Source organism: Podarcis melisellensis, assembly GCF_964234715.1.
Source record: "Podarcis melisellensis genome assembly, chromosome: 3".
NCBI classification, from domain to species: Eukaryota; Metazoa; Chordata; class Lepidosauria; order Squamata; family Lacertidae; genus Podarcis; species Podarcis melisellensis.
In genome coordinates this window covers 112556438-112569723 of record NC_138530.1, presented here as the reverse complement: position 1 = coordinate 112569723, position 13286 = coordinate 112556438, and the positions used below count along the sequence as shown (strand labels likewise).

At 44.3% G+C, this 13286-nt stretch overlaps 1 protein-coding gene across 4 annotated transcripts; it reads right to left on the bottom strand.

The window, feature by feature from the left end:
• Nucleotides 1–253: 253 nt before the first annotated feature.
• TMEM272 (transmembrane protein 272) lies at nt 254–12656 on the bottom strand. 4 transcript variants are annotated; one of them, XM_081906615.1, is made up of 7 exons: nt 12608–12656; nt 8886–9044; nt 7451–7779; nt 3851–3932; nt 2887–2946; nt 1648–1730; nt 254–859 (listed from the first exon to the last, which is right to left on the bottom strand). In XM_081906615.1, exons 4-7 carry the CDS (start codon nt 3906–3908, stop codon nt 497–499), a joined length of 564 nt encoding a protein of 187 aa, XP_081762741.1. In that variant the 5' UTR covers nt 3909–3932; nt 7451–7779; nt 8886–9044; nt 12608–12656; the 3' UTR covers nt 254–496. The 4 variants fall into 4 exon arrangements, with proteins under 4 accessions (XP_081762741.1, XP_081762742.1, XP_081762740.1 ...); XM_081906616.1 differs by lacking the exons at nt 7451–7779; nt 8886–9044; nt 12608–12656 and adding an exon at nt 4593–4631; XM_081906614.1 differs by lacking the exons at nt 7451–7779; nt 8886–9044; nt 12608–12656 and adding an exon at nt 4291–4562 and having other exon boundaries at nt 3851–4003.
• Nucleotides 12657–13286: the final 630 nt, after the last annotated feature.

Here is a 13286-nt window from a genome sequence, read left to right as displayed (position 1 = left end):
TATAAGCTCTGTGCAAGCAAATGTTCATTGTCGTATATCCTCTCCACAAACAAATAGGAACAAACACTCAGTAAAGACCAAACATCATCTAACGTCTGTGCAAGCAAATCAACATAAATACTCAATAGGCAGACAATCTGGAGCAACTTTCAGACTTCCATCATTTCTACCACTGAAATCAGTAAATACGTTTGAGAAAGCATTTTTAAAAAAAGGCGTGTTGTGGCAGTGCAAGCATCTCACTTTTGCCAGAGCAAAAAAGACCCTTTTTACTACCTTTCAAATGGACGGACTTTGTCTATCGTCCACATTTATTTCCACAGGAGAGAAAAAAAGTAACCATGTAAAACAGACCTCCATGGAGTTTACTAGTCATATGCACTATGTGTTCAGGGAGGGTGAGCATGACCAACAAATACCAGAATTGCCTCTTTCTCTTCCCTATTGCTTTTCTAATAGTCCCATGGCTCATCTTCTATGGCTTTCCACCCCCTTTTCAGTCCTCCTCTGTAGCGTATCGTTGCCTGGAGCAGCAATAAACACAGCAGCTGCAGAAGATCAGCAAAGCCAGAACGGTGTGGCTCACGACAAGCACCCCAACTGCAAAAACGTACAGGATTTTATCACAGTAATCTTGAGGGTGATGGAAAGGTGGGATGAAATTTGGCAGGTAGATGGAAAACACCCAGTAGTTCCCCAGGATGAACCAGAGGAAGAGGAAGAGGCTGAGTGTGAGGTGTATGTAATATTTGTGAGCATTCTGTCTCCAGGGATATTCGTCGTCGTCGTCATCGTCAATCATAACCGATTTGGTAAGCAGCTGCCTCATCCGAGTGGAGTCAAAGAGCAGAAGACCAACCTAGACATTGCACAAAGGTTAAAAAAAATCCCGGTGGGATCATTATCTTCCAGATTTGGCTCCTCGATATCAAACATTTGTCTTCATTTAACAATATTTATACAGTGGTACCTCAGGTTAAGAACTTAATTTGTTCTGGAGGTCTGTTCTTAATCTGAAATTGTTCTTAACCCGAGGTACCACTTTAGCTAATGGGGCCTCCCTCTGCCGCCACCGCACAATTTCTGTTCTCATCCTGAAGCAAAGTTCTTAACCTGAGGTACTATTTCTGGGTTAGTGGAGTCTGTAACCTGAAGCGTATGTAACCTGAAGCGTATGTAACCCGAGGTACCACTGTACGCTGCTGCTTCGTAGCAACATCTCTAAGTGGTTTACAATAAATGTTAGGCAAAATTGCATACAAAGTAGTGCAAAGAAATTTGCATCGAAATGCTGATGGATTTTCATGTGGACTTTTTTTAAAAAAATCACAGACTGATGTGGAAATGTGAGAAAAAATGAGAAACTGAGAGGAAACTGACATTAAAAGATTCACACACAGAAATAGTTGTACTGAATAAAATAGTTTAAATAGCAACATTTTTAAAAGGCTACACCGTGTATGATCCTTTCTCAATCCAGAAGTCTCCTCCTGAGTCAAATCCTTATTTCCTTGAAGTTAATTCACTAAGATATAACCTTGGTGGTTGTTCCCCCCCCCCCCGTATCTTCTATGAATGAAGATAATTCCATACAAACTTCATCACAAATCTCCTCAGAGGAAAATATTGTTCAGTGAACAGCGATACCTTCAAACTGCCAACCACACCACCCACAAGCAGATATAAGGGGATTAGCGGCTGGACTGGACAGTCGTCCAAAAACTTCATTCCTGAGGAACAACAAAGTAAATTATTTTGATGAAGTCTCACGTGCAGAAACAAAAGGGCAGGTGCACTGATTCACAACCGCAGTGGTGCTACAGCCCTGACACACTTTGCACAACATGTAATATAACAGGAGAGTTCCAGAGGGTGGCAACATGAGAACGGGCCTTTTCTGCTGTGGCTCCCCGTTTGTGGAATGCTCTCCCCCTGGTGCGTTCGCTACATATCTTTAAGCATCAGGCAAAACCTTCCCTCTATAACCAGGCCTGTGGCCTTTGGATATCTGTGGCCTTTTAGAAGTGGGTGGGATGTTTACAATGCATTTCTCTTTCCTCTAGGTTGTAATCTAAAGGTAAAGGGACCCCTGACCGTTAGGTCCAGTCGTGACCGACTCTAGGGTTGCGGCGCTCATCTCGCTTTATTGGCCAAGGGAGCCAGTGTACAGCTTCCGGGTCATGTGGCCAGCATGACTAAGCCGCTTCTGGCGAACCAGAGCAGCGCATGGAAATGTAGTTTACCTTCCCACCGGAGCAGTACCTATTTATCTACTTGCACTTTGACGTGCTATTGACTTGCTTGGTTGGAAGGAGCAGCGACTGAGCAATGGGAGCTCACCCCGTCACCAGGATTTGAACCAGCGATTCAAACCAGTGACCTTCTGATCAGCACGCCACCCGCCTCCCATAGGTTGTAATCTATCTGGAGTTTATTGTCTGGTTGGTTGATTGGTTGTAAGTTGCTTTGGGCTGCCCTGGGCAAGATTAAGTGACTAAGAAATAATCATAATATCATTATCATAATATCATTATCATTCCTGCCAAAGTTAGGATTACCAGTGTCCTTCCAGCAGATTCCTGCAATTTCAACAACTGTCTGACATGCAAGGAATTTAGGAGGTGATGGCTCCCCTGACATAGGGAAACAAAAACCTGCTAATTTCCTACATGAAGCTGCAATCCAATAGTGTTTTTGCACAAGCAAATCAGACTTCACGCAACAGAACACCCCCCCTTCCTCTCTCTCCCACCCCAACCAGACTCAAAAACCTGCTCTGGAAGGTGGGAAGCAAAAACGTGCTTGCACATTGTTGGATTTTATCCATATCATTTAACTCATTATCTCCTGGTTGCTATAGTATTTTTATTTCGGCAGTGTACTTACCTGTAAAAGCCATAGACAGTGGTAATGTTAGGAAAGCAAGGAGTCCAAAAATGAAGCAAGCTGTAAGGAAATAAATGATGAATTATAGATCGTGATAAAACATCCTCCAAATGCCCTCCATTTTTGTCACATACACAGGTAGACAGTGGGAATGAAGGAGCAATTAGATTCTCTTCTCATTTAAAGGCAAACCTATATAATTCATACTTTCCAAAACAATATAGGAACTGAAACAGCCATTTTTCAAAATTCTCACCACTCTAAATGTTGCAATAGCAATGTGTAAAAAACACATATACTGGGTATATAAAAATACTGGGTAAAGGTAAAGGGATCCCTGACCATTAGGTCCAGTCGTGGCTGACACTGGGGTTGCGGGCGCTCATCTTACTTTGCTGGCCGAGGGAGCTTCCGGGTCATGTGGCCAGCAGGACTAAGCCACTTCTGGCAAAACCAGAGCAGTGCACGGAAACGGCGTTTACCTTCCTGCCAGAGCGGTACCTATTTATCTACTTGCACTCTGATGTGCTTTCGAACTGCTAGGTTGGCAGGAGATACTGGGGTAAAATGTGCCTAAAAATGCATATATTAGGGAAAAGAACATACAAAAATACATTACATTTGGGGGAATTGTTTTCCAAAAATCTGTTTATTTGGGGAAATTGCATACAAAGAAATGCATATTAGAAATTTGCACTAAAATGCTGACCGTTTCATAAGGATTATTTTTAATGCAAATTACTGCAACCATGTGGAGAACTGAATTTAAAATTGGAACAATGGGAAACTTTGAGAACCGAAATGGATGGATTCATCCATTGCTATCAGACAGTGATGCAAACTGAGTTGGGACAGGTATTGCTTGGTTGCAGTCTCCCTGCTTGACCTGCAACCAGCATCCTTTGCTGAATCCCTGTGGTGCTCCGGATCTCTTGTCACTATCTCCCTTTCGCAAGCAACCTACCATTGCTGGCAATTTTGGAGATGCATCGATGGCATGCTTTCTCGAAGCCTGCAACCATTGCGAATGACAGCCTTCTGCAGACCTTGGGGAAACAAGAAACCATGTGTCTGATTTTAACTTAAAACACTCACACCCACAAATTGCAAAAATCAACTAAGAAATATGTTGTTGTTGTGACATATTAAGATAAATGATTAAGATAAAAACAAAGATGGAAAGGATTTGCTGAATTAACTAACTGAACTAGAATACAAAAAAGGGAGGTGTGAGGAGGTCAAGGAAACAAGTAAATGAAAGATAAGCTATGGAAAAATTGGCTTGTTTTTAATTTTTTAATTTTTCAGTTTTTTGTAATTTTTTGTTTTATTACTTTTTATGTTTGTAATTTTTTGTAATTTTAATAAATATTATTATAAAAAAAACAAAAAACAAAAATCAACTAAGAAAGAGTCTCACTATAAAGGCCACTTTTTTGTTTTCTTTCCTTGGTTAGGGCTTCCACGAGCCTTTGGGAAAAGCCTTCATCCTTTCGCAAGTCAGAGACATTCAGCCACCCAGGAGCGGGAGGCTCATTGCAAAACAAAACTGAGCTCAAGAGGAAGTCTAAGGCAGGGGGCTTGGGGGATGAGTTTTGATGTTTTTAATGCTATTTAATGCATTGTGTTTGAAACCTCAGGCAACTGGCATCAGAAAACTCATGCAAAACTGAAGCAGAAAACACCAAAACAGTTGCTAAACTTACACTGTTGCGTTGTCCAAATGCTTAGAAAAAGAGCAGGAGGCAGAATCACGCCACTGTCTAGACATTTCCACTTTTAAGGCAAAACTGTTCTGAAATTTGTGTAGTCATGATGACATAGACAAGTCAGAATGCGTAAAAAATAATATTCTCGCTTTACAGCTAAACTCCAGCCTAAGGAGACTGGCGTATAGATAAATGTGCTCCACTCATTAAAAAAATAAATAAAAAGGGCAGTTTTCCATGTTTAAAAGTTAAGTCTGGCTTCTCACCCACTGCCAGCATTGGTATCATCTTACAAACTCCCACAGATGTCTCAGGAAGGTCCAGAGAATTAACTGGCATTTGTAGGTAAAATTAGATACTTTCCTCCCTTCAGTCAATTCACATTCTTCCCCAAGAAGTTTTGGAACAGATGTAGCATCTTAACAGCAGCTCAAACGCAAAAGGGGAGAAAATCTAGAGAGATATTCTAAAATGCATACTATTTATAGATCTGTCACACAAGGCAACAAACATCCATTAGCTTGTTCCAAGCTGATGGAGGAGTGTGTACTTGTTTCAACAGCTGGATCCTTCATGGAATACAGGAAGCTGCCTTATACACTATCAGGCTATTTGTCCACCTAGTCCGCCATGATTTACTCTTGACGCTACATCAGGGCCGGTCCTAACATTTGGCAGTGTGAGGCAGCCACCTCAGGCAGCAGATACGGGGGAGCCAGGGAGGAGGAGTGAACATTGGAAGAGTCCTGCTCTACCTAGTCCATCATCCTGTTCCCCAGGTTGCTGCTGGTCAGATGTCTATGGGAACGAGCTGCAGCAGGGAGAGCACTTTGCAGATTGGGCAGCAGAACTTTGCTGTGGAGTGGGCCTTGTGGGGGGCCTGTGATGCTGAGACACTCTTCAAAGAAGCTCAGGCCATTGCAGCTGTTCCACAAATTTAAATAGAATGAACTGGTGTGTGTGTGTGTGTGTGTGTGTGTGTGTGTGTGTGTGTGTGTAAGGGGGCAGTATTTACCTTCCTAGCTGAAAGGATAGTTAGATTATTCATTTTGGCAAATAAATACTCTCAACGAGTATACATTCTTTTTATTGTTTACTTACTTATTTTGAAGTTTTGCACCTGTCTTTCTCAACCATTTCGGCTTAAAGCAACGATAACATACATATAAACATAATACACACACACCAAAGCATTGGGAGTATGCCAGGTTCGGGGTGGTTGATTACAGAAGTGTAGAGATGGCAGGGACCAAGAAGAAGAAGAAGAAGAAGAAGAAGAAGAAGAAGAAGAAGAAGAAGAAGAAGAAGAAGAAGAAGAAGAAGAAGAATAGTAGTAGTAGTAGTAGTAGTAGTAGTAGTAGTTTGGATTTGATATCCCTCTTTATCACTACCCTAAGGAGTCTCAAAGCGGCTCACATTCTCCTTTCCCTTCCTCCCCAACAACAAACACTCTGTGAGTTGAGTGGGGCTGAGAGACTTCAGAGAAGTGTGACTGGCCCAAGGTCACCCAGCAGCTGCAGGTGGAGGAGCAGGGAATCGAACCCGGTTCACCAGATTACGAGTCCACTGCTCTTAACCACTACACCACACTGGCCATGAAGGCTGTGTAGTCCAACCCCCTGAATTTTTGCCCTCTTGTGGGGCTCAAACCCACAACCCTGAGGTTAAGAGTCTCATGCTCCTATCAACTGAGCTATCCCAGCAGCCCCTCGCCCTCTGCAGGATGGGGCCAGATTAAAGAGTGAGTTCCCCTCCTTCTAAACAAGCAATATGACCTGGAGTAGAGTCTTTTCTGGTCCTTCTCTGGCTGATGTGTTGGGCTAGGCTGATGTTCCCCTTGCTATGCTGTTCTTCTTGGGAGCCACAGGGAGCAACGCCCCAGTGATCCTTTTCCTCTTAGCAGGTGGTGAGGCCTAGGGTGGATGCACTTCAGCTCTGCAGTCCATAAAATCAATCAAAAACCAGGGGTAGTCTATATGATGTCCTCCAGATGTCCTTGGACTCCAACTTCCATCAGCTCCAGCCAGTATGGCCAATGGTGAGGGATGATGGGAGCTGTAGTCCAGTGACACCATGCTGGCCACCTTTGATGAAGCTGAACAATAATACAGTGGTACCTTGGTTCTCGAACGGCTTGGCTTCCGAACAAAAAGTGTTCCGGTTTGCAAACGTTTTTTGGAAGCTGAACGTCCAGCGTAGCTTCCACGTGACTGCAGGAAGCTCCTGCAGCTAATCAGAAGCTGCACCTTGGTTTTCGAACGGTTTCAGGAGTCGAAAGGACTCCCAGAACGGATTAAGTTCAAGAACCAAAGTATCACTGTACAGCACAAAGCAAGGACTCGCCTTACAGAATGAGCCACCAAAGCTAGAAGTTTTGCAACCTTTCCAGGAACAGATAAAAATGTAGGCTCTGCTCCTAGCTGTTACAGACCTTAGTTGCTGTAAAAATGACATAACGAACAATGCCAGCTGAACTGATTTCACCAGGAGAAAGGAAACCCTGGTAGAGCTTGTGAAGATGGTGCAACTGGCCCAACTTGCAAGGGGCAAAATCAGTGGTCGGTGACCATTTTAGAAGCCTTGCTGGCAGAAAACGAGCAATTCCATCCCACCTGATGAAGAGATTTCTGCAGCTCAAAAGCTTGCATATCTTTTACACCAACAAAATCTGATCCTCAAGATATCCAGGATTATTCATCAACCTATTCATCCCCCTTTTTTCATCATTCAAGACTGACAACAGCAGCCACACACTCACTTCCCCACTCCAAGAGCTAATGCCACACTGTTCCTAAAGTTGCTGGCAACCCCACCCTGTTAGGTGCAATTGCTTCCCAGCGCCATTCCCTACTCACCTTACTATTCCAAGCAGAGATCTGGGAAGAAAAAAACTGGAGCCAATATTCCTCAAGAAAAAGTGTGTGGTATTAAGTGACACACTGGATAAAGCTTCTCTTTGCATCCAGGTCTTTGAAGCAGCTGAGGCGTTTAATTCCTACGTTCTGAAGCTCCTTTGGGGGTCACTGGCTGTTTGCGAGCTTCTGTTTCTCTGCATCTCTGCTCCTGCTGTTGTGATGAAAGCTCCTATCCTTTATTCCCTGCACTCCCACGTTCGGTTCCCTCCACAGCCAAGCAACTGCACGCATTCAACTTGCCACCAGAGGACAGTAAAGGAGTCCCGGAACTTTTATGAAAGCAGGTAGTCATAAAGCAGATAGGTCCTCTGGGTTGTTTCACTGCAATTTTCAGAGTGGTTTAACAGCCAGCCCCTCTTCGCACCCTGGGATTTTAAGGTGGGTCTAAGGAGGTCAGGATCTTTAAGACTAAGGCTGCGTACACAAGATACCTTTAACCCCCCCCCCCAAATAAGCCAAATAACTTTACCCATCACAGAGTTAAAGGTAGAGGGACCCTTGACCATTAGGTCCAGTCATGACCGACTATGGGGTTGTGGCGCTCATCTCGCTTTATTGGCCGAGGGAGCCGGCGTACAGCTTCCGGGTCATGTGGCCTGCATGACTAAGCCGCTTCTGGCGAACCAGAGCAGCGCACGGAAACGCCGTTTACCTTCCCACCAGAGTGGTACCTATTTATCTACTTGCACTTTGATGTGCTTTTGAACAGCTAGGTTGGCAGGAGCAGGGACCGAGCAACGGGAGCTCACCCTGTTGCGGGTATTTGAACCGCTGACCTTCTGATCGGCAAGTCCTAGGCTCTGTGGTTTAACCCACAGCGCCACCCTCGTCCCTAACTCACAGAGTTAAGCAAACCTTAAACAAACGACAATCACACAAAATTGTTTGAGGGGGGGGAATGTGCTTTGAATGTACTTTAAAGGTATGGTAATGTTCACAGGGTAAATCTAGACCCTTGTGTTAAACTACCATATCACTGGGGCAAGGGGATTTCATCACACAGGCAAAGAAACCTGTGGTTCTCTCATCTATAGCATGATCATTGCCATGTATGATCTGCAGCTATTTCTTCATGATACATCTAATCTTCAAATGGCACTCACGCTCTTCCATGTGGCACATTGGGGTTTGAATGACTGGATTGTTGAGCCAATGGTCAAGCATTTGGGCAGGGGCTAGGCTTTGAACTCCTGATTTTCCCATTCTACCCTCCTGCGGCACCCTCCGCCCAGATGGGAGAAGTGTGAAGAGGCACCCAACCTTGATGACTAATGCCGATAATGTAAATGTCAATGCTCAAAAAGAGGAGTTAAAGGTCTGATTTCCCCCTTATTACTCAAATCAACATGCCAAATTAATAGCAATTTAGACACACCATGTCTTACAAAGGACCATGAATACATGGAATGGTTTTAAGAAAGAAGAAATGAATAATAAAAGCCTAGGCCAGAGAATCAATCATTGTCATTATGAGGACTGTTCCTGCACATTCAAAGCTTGCTCCAATTATATTTTCAGCTTTTGCAGAATTCTCCTGCAAAAGTATAACATTGTCTGGTGAATTTGATGGAAGGTAACTTCTGAATTACACAAACACACATACAATACTACTGGCAACTTCAGAGACTGCCATTTTTTGAGACAAGAAGGTGGTGTTGAGTTGAGTTCAATACCATATTTGCTCTGGTCCCTCTGGTCATGGAGCTGTTCAGGTTCTTCAGATCATTTGGGTACTCACATCATAAATACCAATATTCTGACTGTCTATGAATCATGCTAATAGGGCTTGATAACAGGGCAAGCTAGCCGTTTTTGCCTTCCCGTAGCCCACTCCCTTGAGTAAGGATAGGGCCTTCTCACTGGTCAGCCCAGCAGTTGTGGAACACCCTTCCTTAGGAATTATGAAAGGCTTCTTCAGAAGTACACCCTTCAAGCGTGTCTTGCAGACCCTCCAAGTATCCCTATTCTGCAGGGACAGCCCCCAATTTACAGAAGCCACCCCAGTTCCTGATTTGATCCCAGAATGTCCCACTTTTCCTTAAAAAGGTAAAGGCACCCCTGACCATTAGGTCCAGTCGTGGCCGACTCTGGGTTTGCGGCGCTCATCTTGCTTTACTGGCCGAGGGAACCGACGTACAGTTTCCGGGTCATGTGGCCAGCAGGACTAAGCCGCTTCTGGCAAACCAGAGCAGTGCACAGAAACGCTGTTTACCTTCCCTCCGGAGTGGTACCTATTTATCTACTTGCACTTTGACGTACTTTCGAACTCCTAGGTTGGCAGGAGCAGGGACCGAACAACGGGAGCTCACCCCATCGCAGGGATTTGAACCGCCGACTTTCTGATCGGCAAGTCCTATGCTCTCTGGTTTAACCAACAACGCCACCCACGTCCCTCACTTTTCCTTAGGACATCCCTATTTTCATCAGAGAGATGTTGGAGGGTACGGAGTTATGTGACTCCAGAGCCAATGAGGTAAGTAACTATAAAACCTTTAGAAGACATCTGAAGGCAGCCCTGTATAGAGAGGTTTTTATTAATGTTTAATGTTTTTGTATATGTTGGAATCTGCCCAGAATGGCTGGGGCAACCCAGTTAGATGGGTGGGCTAACAACAACAACAAGAGTTGCATAAGATGTCCCTATTTTCATTGGAGAAATGTTGGCAGGGTATGCAAATATTTTAAATAAAGACACAACCTGGAGGAATCTGTTTGTCAAATGCAGCACTGTGCATCCTCTCCAATGCCAGTATCCTGCAGCCCGGACTGCCACAGCTGCTTGGTGCAGACTGATGACCTTTCCAGTTCCTTCCTGCTCTGATTTTATGACAGCCTTGAAGCAAAGGCCTAGGAACACTGTCAGTCTTGATGTTGTGTAATTGCGCACTCAGTTGTGCAAGTCTTCTCCTTCCACCCACATAATTTTACTACTACACAAAAGACAGGTGGAGGAGAGAGAAGGTAGAGGCAGGCTGCTGGCATCCCCTCCCCCCAAACAAGATGTATCATTGTATAATCACTATAATTAAGTTGTCTCTGTTCTCTGTTATAACGGTATGACAGTAGGTATTTAATAAGCCAGTTTCCATCAAAAAGCCTCTCTCTCTTTTTTCAAAATCCCAGCTGCATTGCAGAGACCTTTAAATAGCACACACTTATTCGGAAGGAACAATTTGTGCCAGGAACCAGAATCCCACCCCGGATGCACAGGCTTCTACCATGGTTGCCCCCAGGCCAGGTTGCATCTGCCCAAGCTTGTCAGGGTTGCATGCTGAGTTCACACCATGATCCCCATCAGTGTTTCAGCACTGCATGATCTGGCGTCCCCAGCATCTTATCAAGCAACACCACACCAATCAGTACCACTACTACTACTAATAATAATTTATTATTTATACCCCACCCATCTGGCTGAGTTTCCCCAGCTACTCTGGGCGGCTCCCAATCAGTGTTACACTCCCAATCAGTGTTAAAAACAGTGCAGCATTACATATTAAAAACTTCCCTGAACAGGGCTGCCTTAAGATGTCTTCTGAATGTCAGGTAATTCTTTATCTCTTGTGCACAACCATTTTTTTGCATGGTCTACGCACTTGTTGTTTGTTGTTGTTTAGTCGTTTAGTCGTGTCCGACTCTTCGTGACCCCATAGACCAGAGCACGCCAGGCACTCCTGTCTTCTCCTGTCTTCCCCTGCCTCCCGCAGTTTAGTCAAACTCATGCTGGTAGCTTTGAGAACACTGTCCAACCATCTTGTCCTCTGTCGTCCCCTTCTCCTTGTGCCCTCCATCTTTCCCAACATCAGGGTCTTTTCCAGGGAGTCTTCTCTTCACATGAGGTGGCCAAAGTCTTGGAGCCTCAGCTTCAGGATCTGTCCTTCCAGTGAGCACTCAGGGCTGATTTCCTTCAGAATGGAGAGGTTTGATCTTCTTGCAGTCCATGGGACTCTCAAGAGTCTCCTCCAGCACCATAATTCAAAAGCATCAATTCTTCGGCGATCAGCCTTCTTTATGGTCCAGCTCTCACTTCCATACATCACTACTGGGAAAACCACAGCTTTTACTAAACGGACCTTTGTTGGCAAGGTGATGTCTCTGCTTTTTAAGATGCTGTCTAGGTTTGTCATTGCTTTCCTCCCAAGGAGCAGGCATCTCTTAATTTCGTGGCTGCTGTCACCCTCTGCAGTGATCATGGAGCCCAAGAAAGTAAAACCTCTCACTGCCTCCATTTCTTCCCCTTCGATTTGCCAGGAGGTGATGGGACCAGTGGCCTTGATCTTCGTTTTTTTGATGTTGAGCTTCAGACCATATAGTTTGAAGGTCTACGCACTAGAGCCATTTAAAAACAAAACAAAACAAAACTGGCATCTGATTGGTCCAGAGGACAATTGAACCTGACAAACAGAAGCCCACTGTAGAGGTGTGGTGGCAGTAGCAGCAGAGTCTATTGAATTAAGAGTCCAAACCCTCACAGGTGCCTTCTCCATGGCTTCTGGAGAATCAACTGCCTCTCCAAGAGAAGACAGGGCCACTATCTGGGGAGGAACCTGCAACATTTCACACTGTGATGAGGGCACTCCCTCTTCTGAGATCCCGGAAGTTCATGTGACGGTGAACGAAAAGGAACATTTTGAGGCTCATTGACCAGACATCTTGAAATTGTGGCCTTGGGAAAGGCTTGAACACTACAATCCAATTTTGATCTGGGTATCTGTGGATGATGTGTTTGGAGATCAGTGTAGGACCACTTAGGTACTTCCTTGAAAACAACCTACTATATTAACGTAACTTTCTTTTTTCAAACAGTTGGTAGGTACTGACAGAATTTTGTAGGGCTGTCAATTGGTCAGCACATTCTAGAGTGTAATTTCACAACTCTAGACACAGTACTTGCTTAATGCAAACATTTATTTTATAAAAAAAAAAAACACACAACACTAAAATGTTTAACAAATCTAGGTACAATTTAGCCAGCCCTGAATTCTGTCAATCATCAACAAATTGCTTTAGGAAACAATACTCAAATGTGGGCTTTTTCAATCAACAAGCATCCATACATTTGGCAATGCTCTCTTGGAAAAGACAAGAACATCAGCTCACCTGTGTTGAGATGGAACAAATGTTTTCTTCCAGTAAGCTGGAGGGAAGGTTCAGTGGAATTGGTTCTGATAATGATCATAGAATTCCAAGAATCATCCCCTTTCTCACAAGAAGGTACTTAGTCAAACATTGGTCAAAACCGAAAAGAACACTCACTTTCAAAGTTTAGAGAATTTTCTTCACACTGTTCTTCTCTGCATTCCCAGATAATCTCTAGAATGAACTGCCCAGAATTGTTTCCACCTTTGAGTTAGTTTAAGTGGTAACCTGCAAAGAGAAGATCTGAAAGGTTTCCAGCAAGATACAAGCTGCACGGAGGAGTGGGACCAAGTTAGGAAGTTGAATCAGCTGGGATGTATTCAACACTAGAAAACAAACTGAAAGCATCACCTTGTGAAAGCAAATCTGAGAGCCCATTACAAGGTACAAGCAGGGGCGGAGGAAGGGGGGTGTGGTCCAGCGCCGAGGGCCTTCTGGCAGTTCCCTCGCTGCGAGAAGCCAAGTTACAGGGAACCAGGCAGAGGGCCTTCTCGGTAGTGGCACCCACCCTGTGGAACGTACTCCCATCAGATGTCAAAGAGAAAAGCAACTACGAAAATTTTGGAAGACATCTGAAGGCAGCCCTGTTTAGGGAAGCTTTTAATGTTTAATAAAGGTAAAGGGACCCCTGACCATTAGG